The sequence below is a fragment of the Choloepus didactylus genome, chromosome 18, assembly GCF_015220235.1.
Source record: "Choloepus didactylus isolate mChoDid1 chromosome 18, mChoDid1.pri, whole genome shotgun sequence".
Taxonomy (NCBI): domain Eukaryota; kingdom Metazoa; phylum Chordata; class Mammalia; order Pilosa; family Megalonychidae; genus Choloepus; species Choloepus didactylus.
In genome coordinates this window covers 70,510,870-70,522,877 of record NC_051324.1, presented here as the reverse complement: position 1 = coordinate 70,522,877, position 12,008 = coordinate 70,510,870, and the positions used below count along the sequence as shown (strand labels likewise).

Here is a 12,008-nt window from a genome sequence, read left to right as displayed (position 1 = left end):
TACAGACAGCAAATCCTCAACAAGCAGACAGAGGCTTTTGGTGACAGCTGACCTTGGGAGAGTCGGGGGACATATCTGTCTCAGGACGGGGAGCCCAGAGGATTGGGTGCTATTCCTGGATGGTGGGTGAACCTGGGAGCTTTTCTGTCCCTTTTTCTCTCTCTGGAGAAAACCTCAGCCATTTTCAGCCTGCAGCGCTTTGCAGTAAAGACAGCCTCAGCCATTTAAAATCAAAACACTTTGATTAGCAGAGTCAGAGAAACAAAGAACTTATTGATATGCAGTTGACCTCTCTGGAGGGGGCATAGCTTCCCAAGACGAAAGGGAGGGGCCAGCTCTACTGCCCGCCTTTCCGGAACCAGACCCCAAAGCCTGGGGGAGGAGAGCCACGGGCCACACCTTCTTACACAGGCGGTGACAGGCTGACAGGTGCACCTGCCAGGCAGAAAAGCACAGGTGTATCAGTCCTCTAAGAAAAACCATCAGGGAAACCAGATACTGAATATTTCCTCCTTCTGTGACCTGAGCCTGTTCTCGTCTGGGAAAACCTGTTTGGGGTGGCCTAGGAGGTCAGATGCCTAGACAACAGAAAACTACAACCTACACTAAGAAAAACAAAGCTATGGCCCAGTCAAAGGAACAAACGTACTCTTCGACTGAGATACAGGAATTTAAACAACTAATGCTAAATCAATTCAAAAAGTTTAGAGAAGATTTCACAAAAGAGAGGCTATAAAGAAAACACTGGGCATACATAAGGCAGAAATTGAAAGTTCAAAAAAACAGCTAGTAGAATCTATGGAAATGAAAGGCACAACACAAGAGACGAAAGACACAATGGAAACATACAACAGCAGATCTCAGGAGGCAGAAGAAAACACCTGAAAGCCTACATGCGAAGGAGCAGATGGAGAAAAGAATGAAAAAATATGAGTAACGTCTCTGGGAACTTAAAGATGAAACAAAGTACAAGAATGTACGTATCATTGGTGTCCCAGAAGGAGAAGAGAAGGGAAAAGGGGCAGAGGCAGTAATAGAGGAAATAATCAATGAAAATTTCCCATCTCTTATGAAAGACATAAAATTACAGATCCAAGAAGCGCAGCATACTCCAAACAGAATAAGATCTGAATAGGCCTACGCCAAGACACTTAATAATCAGATTATCAAATGTCAAAGACAGAATCCTGAAAGCAGCAAGAGAAAACCAATCCATCACATACAAAGGAAGCTTAGTAAGACTATGTGCAGATCTCTCAGCAGAAACCAAGGAGGCAAGAAGGAAGTGGTGTGATATATTTAAGATACTGAAAGAGAAAAACCGCCAGCCAAGAATCCTATATCCAGCAAAGCTGTCCTTCAAATATGAGGGAGAGCTCAAAATATTTTCCGACAAACAGACAATGAGAGACTTTGTGAACAAGACACCCGCCCTACAGGAAATACTAAAGGGAGCACTACAGAGTGATAGGAGAAGACAGGAGTGCGTGGTTTGGAACACAATTTTGAGAGATGGTAACACAGCAATGTAAGTACACTGAACAAAGGTAGCTATGAATACGGTTGAGAAAGGAAGGTTGGGAGCATGTGAGACACCAGAAGAAAGGAAGGAAAGATAAAGACTGGGACTGTGTAACTTGGTGAAATCTAGAGTGTTCAGCAATTGTGATAAAATATGTTCTTTTACGAGGGAGAACAAGCAAATGTCAACCTTGCAAGGTGTTAAAAATGGGGAGGCATTGGGAGAGGGATGCAATCAATGTAAACTAGAGACTGTAACTAACAGAATCATTGTGTTATGCTTCCTTTAATGTAACAAAGGCGATATACCAAGGTAAATGCAGATAAGAGGGGGGGATAGGGGAGGCATGTTAGACACTTGACATTGGTGGTGTTGTCTGACTCTTTACTCTACTTTGATTTAAGGTTACTTTTCCTTTTGCTACTTCCTAGCTGTCATTTTTTTTTTCCTCTTTCTTTTGCCTCTTCCTTCTTTGACTCTCCCTCCTGCCTTGTGGAAGAAATGTGGATGCCCGTATATAGGTAGTGGTGAAGGTGGTGAACACATAAATATGTGACCTTTACAGAGAACCATCAATTGTTTACTTAGGATGGAATGTATGGTGTGTGAACAAAACCGTCTTAAAAAAAAAAAAAATGGGTTGATGACAAAACCTCGAGGGCAATATACTGAGTGAAATAAGCCAGACACATAAGGACAAATATTGCAGGGTCTCACTGATAGGAACTAATTATAATGTGTAAACTCATAGACATGAAATATAAGGTACCAAAATATAGGATGAGGCTTAAGAATGGGGAGTGGTTGCTTAGTATGAGCAGAATGTTCAACTGGGATGAACTTAAATGTTTGGAAATGAACAGAGGTGTCGGTAGCAAGATGTGAGAATAACTAACAGTGCTGAATGGTGTGTGAATGAGGTGGAAATGGGAAGCTCAGAGTCATATATGTCACCAGAAGGAAAGTTGGAGGTCAAAAGATGGGAATGTATAAAACTGAATGCTGTGGTGGGCAATGTCCATGATTAACTGTACAAATATTAGAAATCTCTTCCATGAACCAGAACAAATGTATGACAATACAATTAGAAGTTAATAATAGAGGGGCATATAGGGAAGAAATATATACCTATTGTGAACTATATACTACAGTTAGTAGTATTTCAATGTTCTTTCATAAACGGTAACAAATGTACTATACCAACACTACGAGTCAAAATTGAGGGGGGTTGGTTAGGGATATGGGAGGTTTCGCGTTTCCTTTTTTTTTTTCTTTTTTCATCTTTCACTTTATTTCTTGTCTGGAGTAATGAAAAGTTTCTAAAAATTGAACAAAAATTAAGTGCAGTGATGGATGCACAGCTGTATGAGGGTACCAGGGGCAACTGACTGTACTCTTTGGATCTTTGGATAATTGTATGGTGTCTGAACAATCCCAATAGAAATTAAAAAGAAAAAAAAGGGAAGAAAGAGCTAAAATCAAAGAACTGATGGTAACAACTGAAGAAGCTAGAAAATGATCAGCAAACTAATCCTAAAGCAAGTAGAAGAAAAGAAATAAGGATTAAAGCAGAAATAAATGATATGGAAAACAAAAAAAGTAATAGAATAAATAAAACCAAAAGTTGGTTCTTTGAGAAGATCAACAATATTGACAAACCCTTAGCTAGACTGACAAAGTCAAAAAGAGAGAAGACCCGAATAAATAAAATAATAAATGAGAGTGGGAATATTACTACAATCCTGAAGAAATAAAAAAAAAAAATCATAAGAGGATACTGTGAACAACTCTCTGCCAACAAACTAGATAACTTAGAAGAAATGGATAATTTTCTGGAAATACATGAACAACTTAAACTGAATAGAGAAGAAATAGAAAACCTCAACAAACCAATCACAAGTAAAGAGATCCAATCAGGTATTAAAAAGCTTCCTAAAAATAAAACCCCAGGGCCAGATGGCTTTACAGGGGAATTCTACCCCAACTCTCCTAAAAGAACTGATACCATTCCTACTTAAACTGTTTCAAAAAATTGAAGAAAATAGAACACTAAATAACTCATTTTATGAAGCCAACATCACTCTAATACCAAAACCAGATAAAGATGCTACAAGAAAAGAAAACTATAGGCCAATCTCCCTGATGAATATAGATGCAAAAAGTCTCAACAAAATACTTGCAAATTGAATTCAAAGACCAAGTGGGATTCATCCCAGGCATGTCAGGGTGGTTCAACATATGAAAATCAATTAACATAATACAACACATTAACAAATCAGAAAGGAAAAATCAAATGATCATCTCAATAGATGCTAAAAAAGCATTTGAAAAAATCTGGCATCGTTTTTTTGATAAAAACACTTCAAAAGCTAGGAATTGAAGGAAACTTCCTCAATATGATAAAGGGCATACATGAAAAACCCACAGCCAGTATAGTACTCAGTGGTGAGAAACAGAAAGCCTTCCCTCTAAGATCAGGAATGAGACAAGGATGCCACCTGTCACCAATATTATTCAACACTGTGCTAGAAGTTCTAGCCAGAGCAATTCAGCAAGACAAAGAAGTAAAAGTCATCCAAATAGGAAAGGAAGAAGCAAAACTCTAATTATTTGCAGAAATGACTTAACTGAAGAGACACTCCAGAAAAAGATTCCATTCTCAATAGCAACTAAAAAAATTAAATACCTAGTAATAAACTTGACCAAGGATGTAAAAGACCTCTAACAGAAAATTGCTTAACTCTACTAAAAGAAATAAAGGGGGTCCTAAAGAGACAGAGAGAAAATCCATGTTCATGAATAGGAAGGCTAAACTTCATTAAGATATCAGTCGTACCCAAACTGATCTATAGAGTCAATGCAGTTCCCATCAAAATACAACAGTCTGCTTTGTCGACTTGGAAAATCAAGCTATCAAATTTATTTGGAAGGGAAAGATGCCTTGAATTGGTAAAAACATTCTGAAAAAGAAAAGTGAAGTGGGAGGACTTATACTGCCTGACTTTGAAGCCTAGTATAAAGCCACAGTAATTAAAACAGCATGGTACTGGCACAAAGATAGACATATTGACCCATGGAATTGAATTGAGAGTTCAGAAATAGATTCCCAGATCTATGGTCAACTGATTTTTGATAAGGCCCCCAAATCCACTGAACATAACAGCTTTTTTAACAAATGGGGCTAGAACTGAATATCTATATCCAAAAGAATGAAAGAGGACCCCTACCTTACACTTTATACAAAAATTAACTCAACATGGATCAAAGATCTCAATATGAGAGACAATACCATAAAACTCCTAGAAGATAATGTAGGAAAACATCTTCAAGACCTAGTATTAGGAGGTCACTTCTTAGACCTTACGCCAATAAGGATGGCTGTCATTAAACAAACAGGAAATTACAAATACTGGAGAGGATGTGGAGAAATTGGAACTCTTATTCATTGCTGGTGGGACTGTATAATGGTTCAGCCACTCTGGACGACACTTTGGCAGTTCCTCAGAAAACTAGATACTGAGTTACCCTACAATTCAGCAATTTTACTTCTTGGTATTTACCCAGAGGATCTGAAAGCAGTGATATGAACAGATAATTTGTACAGCGATGTTCATAGCGGCATTGTTCACAATTACCAAGAGATGGAAACAACCTAAATGTCCTTCATCAGATGAGTGGATAAACAAAATGTGGTATATACACACGATGGAATACTATTCAGCAGTAATAAGGAACAAGGTCATGAAACATAGGACAATGTGGATGAATCTTGAAGACATAATGCTGAGTGAAATAAGCCAGACACAAAAGGAGAGAGATACTGTATTTACCACTAATGTGAACTCTGAAAAATGTAAAATAAGCGTCTTATATTGTAAAATATAGGGGACCTAGAGATAGACAGCAGCTAGTGAAGGGGGAACAATAATCTAATAAGAATAGACAAGATATTGAGGGTGATCTTAATGATATGGAAATGCTCATGTGTGACTGATTCGTTAATTTTTTTTTTGGTATGGTAGGAGTATGTTGGTAGGATGACATCATTTCAGGATATTTGTTTTTCCCATTGCTTTGTTTTGTATGGAAATGTTTTTTTAATTTGATAAATAAAGTGATTTTAAAATAAAAAAATAAATTGTGAAATAAGATACTTCTTTTGTGTTAATTGTAACTCAGTAATGGTGCTTGTTCCATAATATCAGTGTGTTAGGAAGATATTGTAAGCAAGCAAGAAAGTTCATCAGTGTCTTGATAAGTACTGGAATGAATTTACAGTAAAGAACAAGCAAAAATATGGATTTGTGTTTTCAGATCTTGTAATAATCAGCACTTTAATTCTTGTAAAACTCATCTCCAAACTAAGAAGTTATGTTCAGGAGCATCTTAGGGAAAGATGGAATAGAATGTGTTCAAACTTAACTGTTCCCTAATATTTGTGAGACTTTGGGCAAATTATCGAACCTCTTACTACTTCGGTTTGCTTATTTGCAAAATGGGAACAAGCATATCTACCTCACAGGATCGATCATTCCAAAGATTAAATGTGATAATGTATATAAAGGGCTAGCAGAGTGCCCGGTACATAGTAAGCACTCAATAAATGGTAATTTAAAAAAAGGCAGTGAGAAACAACTTAGAGAGTAATGGTGAGTTAAACTGGTGTGGGGAGGAAGAGGAGATGGCTCTGAGGGCAGAGAAATACTTTTTATAATTTGCCTCTATTCCTCCTGTTCCCTCTGTCTTCCCTGAATTTACAAATTCCCTTTGTTCTCCAAGATCCCAGTGCAAATGTCACCTCCTCCATGAAGCCTTCCAGATTACCTCAGGCCGAAGTGATCCCTTCCTTTATTTTTGCCTCTTTTGTATTATTTCCCTGTCTCCAATATTATAGTTATTTGTGTAACTATCTCATTTGTCTCACAGTGCAGATTCCTGAAAGAACAGAACCTTAGCTATTCCGTTTTTAAATCTCTCCTTATACCTAGCACTGAGCATTGCATGTAGATTCCAATTGGATGAATGAAATGCTGCCAACAAAGATGTTTAGGTAGGTAGGAGCCCACAAAGGAGATTAGGCGATCCTCAACAGATTTTCAGTTTTTTTTTTTATTATTATTATTTTAGAGGGCCTAAAGTGTAAAAGCAGATTTATTATATTATAAAGAGTAGTTTATATATAAAGGGTAGTTTATTAAAGAAACAGTTGATCCCAATGATAACTTCCCTTGAATGCTGAGTAACTTGCACTTCAGTGTCATAGTTACCATCAAATGTAAGCTCCAAAATAGAGGACGAGAGCACTATTTTTTTTTCTTTCCTTTTGATTTTCTTTTTTGGGGGGGGGGGGCGGGGGGACCGGTGGTAAAGGAAGAAGGGTGAAGAGTGAGGGAAAGAACTTTTTTTTTCTTTTTTTTAAATTCAGGAGTTACAGATAACTCCCAAATCTCTGTGCAAATGAAAATGACTAACTTCACTGCTCCAGAAAAAAAATTTTAATCCCGAAGTCATTTATTTTGGCTTTAGGATAGACTAGCATTTGTGTCAGATTTTCCTGCCTAATTACTTTTGCTTAAGCTTATTTTAAAATTGGTTTAAATTCCTTCGGTATGACAGCCTAGGCAAGTGGGGGTGGGGTGGGAAGAGGGAGGAGTTGAGAAAAGACCACAGATGGATTCTGAGCTAGAATTTCAGTGTTCCTATATAAAAGCCTCTTTCCTAACACACTGCTAGTAGGAGAGCAAACTTGGAATCAGCTTTCTGGAGAACGAGTTAAGCAAAATGTGTTTAAAAGTTTAAAAATGTGCTTACCCTTTGATCCAGTATTTCCACTTCTAGGAATTTGCCCTAAGGAAATATACAGGCATGCAGAGATGTAGGTACAAGAATATTAATCACAACATTTATATCAGCAAAAAAAAGAAAGCAACTTAAAACACTGATTAAAGGGAACTGATTAAAGTGTGCTGTTATCTCTGCAGTATGCAGTCATGTTGTCAGTATTACATATTTAAAAAAATAGTCACAATATCTTGCTAAGTGAAAAAGACTTTAAAATCATATGTACAGTTTGATACAGTATATAGACAGACAAATACCAAGAAAAAGGAAATTGGAAGGACACATTCTGCAGTGTTAATATTTGTGTCACACTTGAGTAGTGAAATTATGGTTGATTTTGTACTTTTTTGTATTTTTCATGTTTTCTGCTCAAACATGTATTTCTTTGTAATTAGAAACAGCAACTATCATTTTTTTAAAAGCATATATGTTTAATTTATCAATGAAAAAAGTAAAACGTTGCTATATACTACCCACAAAGTGAGTAATCTGAAGGCAAATCATTTAAATTGAATGTATTTTTTAGGGTAGTTTGAATGTATTTTCTTCAGCATCACATTCATACATGTGAATTAATAGCAGTCATACTGAATACATACCATAGGTTAAATTATGTTTCCCAAGTAAAATAACCACATTCATTCTGTTATGACACAATTAGATTATAACATGGATGCCCTGTTTTTTTTTTGATAGTAGCATTATACTAGAGGTGCCACAGTTTATGCAAAGCTACAAAGACCAGTAGGTTTTCTATGAATTACATGTAAAAAATTATTGCCCAAATAACATTATAACAATACTGCAGACCTTTTAAATCATCCTTAATGTTCTGAAAGCAATTCTCAATGAATTTTTTTTTTACTGTTTCCCTGACTTTATCATCTCATTAACATCAGCTGAGAACTCCAAATCCAAAGGTCTAAATGGGGAGAGAGCAAAAGTGTAAGGGAAATGGTGAAGATAACCATAAACCTTTGGTGACCCCCTCAAAAGAACTCTTGGGTCACATGTTAAAGAACTCTGCTTTATATGACCAGCCACAGGTAAAACTTGTTTTTCACTGTTGCATGCCTCAGCTCTGTACCCATGATGAGGTTCTCTTTATTTGCAGTTCCTCAATTCCTGAGACACCATGTGGCTTCGCTGAAGCCAAAGGCTTGCAGGTCTGGCTTCCTGTCATCCGAGGTCAGATTGAAAAGCCTTTTATGATTAACTCGGCCACAGTGTGTTCTTTGATATTTGGAACTTCAGTAGGAGTTTTTTTATTAGTTTATCCAAGTTTTGAGTAGTGACCCAAATTAGCTACACATAATGGAAAGAGCAGGTTAATCTCACTCTTAATTGAATCCCAGTTCTAACACTAGCTGGGCCCTTGAGCAAATTCACTTGATATATTGGAGTCTCAGTTTCCTCATTTAATTAGGAGCATGGGGGCCTTCCCACGTCACCTCACAGGGCTATTCTGTCAACTGTAAAGCATTATATCAGCGAGGGACAGTTACCAGTCTCCATAAACACACTGCCTTCTCCCACTTTGTTTCTGACAGTTTCCTTATGCTGCCCCACCTCCCCAAGAACCAGTGAAGACTCTGAGAAGCCTGATCAACATCCGAAAGGACACGCTAAGATTAGTCAAGTAAGTTCCCAACTGCCCTAGCCAGGTTCCAAGGGCTCTCCTTTGTGCAGGGGTGGTAGACTCAGGAGACATACAAAGCCGTTTTCTGCCAGGCCACAAGCCAGGGTGCTTCCATAGCACTGACCGCGGCCAGCAGGCTTCGTTTAGATTAGGTCCTTCCATACCTTCTCTGAGTTTGTCTATGAAGAACTTTCACCTCCCTGGAAGTGGTCGTTACTGGGGGAAAAAAAATGGTGGATTTTGCAGTCCCTAGCTGGCCTATGCAACAATGGTATATTTGAACTTGGGATATGAAATACTTATTTTATTGCTTGGTATACAGATTGTATTTATTTTTTAATTTATGCTTAATCTCATGTGCCCTTCCTCTGAGGAACCCTTAGTGCCCTGGGTTGGTTGGTTGATCATCATCATCTATGTTAATTATCACTAACATTTTCCTTCTTTGTGCTATCCACAAAGGAGGGTAATTTTTAATCTGATGCTGCCTTCCAGGCATAATGTCAGTTGAGGCTCACAGGTTCTCTGGGAATTCAAATTTGTTTAGAGCAAATCAGAAGTCCCAATTTTTTTGAATGGCAAGGAAGATGACTCAGACCATTTTATACTTGTATAGTCAGCCTTGTTAACATTAGGCGATTCATTCTTTCCTAAATTTTTTTAATATGTCAGCTTTATTGAGTTATAATTCACATATCTTACATTTCACTCATTTAAACTGTACAATTCAGTGGTTTTTAGTACATTTAGATTTGTGCAACCATCAGCCCTGTTTAATTTAAGAACCCTTTCATCATTCCAAAAAGAAACCCTGTGCCTATTAGCAGTCCCTCCCCATTTTTCCCCAATCTCCTGAAGCCCTAGGCAACCACTAATCTACCTTATGTCTCTCTATGTTAAGTTTTCATATTTTATTTGTCCCTGAAGTTTTTTTTGTTGTTGTTGTTAAGTAGAGAATTTAAGGTTTATTAGAGGAAGAAAGCAGAAGAAAGCAGGTGGGAGCCATCAGAAAAGAAAGAAAGGAAAAAATGGCTCCAGCTCTCCATCTGAGAGCAGCATTTTTTAAAGGAAAAACCCACGTTGGGTGTTGGGGGGGAAGGTCCTGCTGAGTGTGTTCTGGGCCTCGATTGGGTGAGTGCTCATCAGTTTCTGCTGACTGGTTGCTAGGGTTTTAACACACTACTCTTCTTTGATGTGCACTATATTATCTATGTGGAGGAAGCAGGCCTTTTGGCTTGTTTGTGGTCATTCATCTTTATGGGGATATCTGATCTTGCCTTGTCTGCCCCCTGCAGTCTAGGTGCCACTGTGACTAGGATTCCTAAAACAGCCTTTAACCCTTAGTTTATGGCACACCTAGTATTTATGAGATAAGCAGCAGGGCCCGTGGATCAGACATTCCTTCTATATGTCAGACTCTTTTTCTGGGGCCTGACATTCCTGCCTTTTATTTTTAATAAAAAATTGGTACGGGTTTGGGTAGAATTTTGGGTTAATGCTTTAACTTAGCTCAAAGCAACCTTTATAGGGGAAAAGGGACGTCGCAGTTGTCTCTTAGCTGCTTCCGGCTGTGTCCCTGAAGTTTTCTACTGCTTCCCCAACTTTAATTCTCTCCCATCCCTGGGGCGAACCCTGAGAAGTGGGGAGCCAAGGAGGCACTTGCCTCCAGCAGAACAGCCTGCAGCTGGGCCTTCACCCTCCGTGAGGGGCCTGCTGACAGAAGACCCGACCGAGGCCTGTCACAGCACAAGAGCCTGCCCGCTGCTGGCTACTCTGCCCACTTCGTCTCTCTGGTCACATGTGGCATGTTCAGTTATTTGGTGGAGACAGCTTCAAGGCCCTGAGCCATGGTGATGTCTTGGGCTTTGATGTGGCAGCACAGCGGCAGCCATAGACGAGAGTGAAGCAGCTGTGAGGTGCTAGAAAGACTGGACTTTGAGGCAGAAGACCCGTTTGCTTCCCAGCTCTGCTGATGTTTGCTAGAACAAGTCTCTGAACAGCAGGTTTCTCATCTGTAAAACAGTGATGATAAACCTTACGTTCACGGCCGTTGTCAGAATTAAACAAGGTAATGGAAGGGAATTCAATACATGCTAAAGTGAAGAGATTTTTTGTGGGTTTTTTTTTTCAGATTATGGGAATAGAGTAAATTCTGATCCTCAGATTTCCACATTTCTCAAAACCCCACTAAATAGCATTAAAGTATTTTTAAAAGGCATAAATCTGCAAGAATTGGGAGAATTGGAGAGGAACAACAGCAACAAAATTTTAGAAACTGAAGAGCAGATAGTGAATGTTAAATGACTTAGTAGACCCAGAAATCAGAATCCTGAGTTGTCAGGAGGAAAAACTGGGACCCAAACAGTTCGCACTGTGTTATCCTCAGAAGACTCAGGCATTGGTGGTATCAGGTACCTTTGGAAGTGGAAGGGCTAAAATGAGGTTAAATGAGGATTGGTGGAAAGTCTGTTTAAGAGGTAGTCAGAGGCCCTTCCTTAGACCACACAGCCAGGTGACTGCCCAACCCACACCCTGGCAAAAAGCCAAGGGATTATTCTCACTGGAGAGGTTGGAGTGGAGAATCTCTGGATTTGCAAGACCTAGGCACTTCTAAAGGCCAGACTCTATACTAAAAATAGAGGAGTTATGTGAATTTATGCTTCCTGAATGCTGAGCCCTCCAGCCTTGCCTCCCTCCTCTGCTCCCAGAACACCAGCAGCCAGGCCTTTGTCAGGAGAGAGGAAAACTCTTCTCTGGGAAAATCGACCAGCCCAAATAGAAAGACCTGAAGTACTGCCACGGATGGTCCCTTGACCTTCTGGTCAACCAGATGTGATGCTCAGAGGCCCCACCCCCTTGGGGTGCTCAGTCAGCTGTTTTAAATTTCTTAACTATAAGTAGACAACCCAAGATTCCTGGATCTGTAAAGAACACCCATAGTATAAAAGACAGTGACACAAACATTGAGGATTGGCGGTTTGATGTGCCAAGCCCTCTATCACGTGC

The 12,008-nt window shown here is 39.0% G+C and overlaps 1 protein-coding gene across 3 annotated transcripts in view; it reads left to right on the top strand.

Moving 5' to 3' along the window:
- The window catches only part of RNF157 (ring finger protein 157), a 117,354-nt gene that overhangs the window by 80,223 nt on the left and 25,123 nt on the right, over positions 1-12,008 (top strand). For all 3 annotated transcript variants that reach the window (XM_037809311.1, XM_037809313.1, XM_037809312.1), the window contains exon 3: positions 8,914-9,002. In XM_037809311.1, coding sequence (XP_037665239.1) covers positions 8,914-9,002 — 89 coding nt within the window. The remainder of the gene's footprint in view (positions 1-8,913; positions 9,003-12,008) is intronic.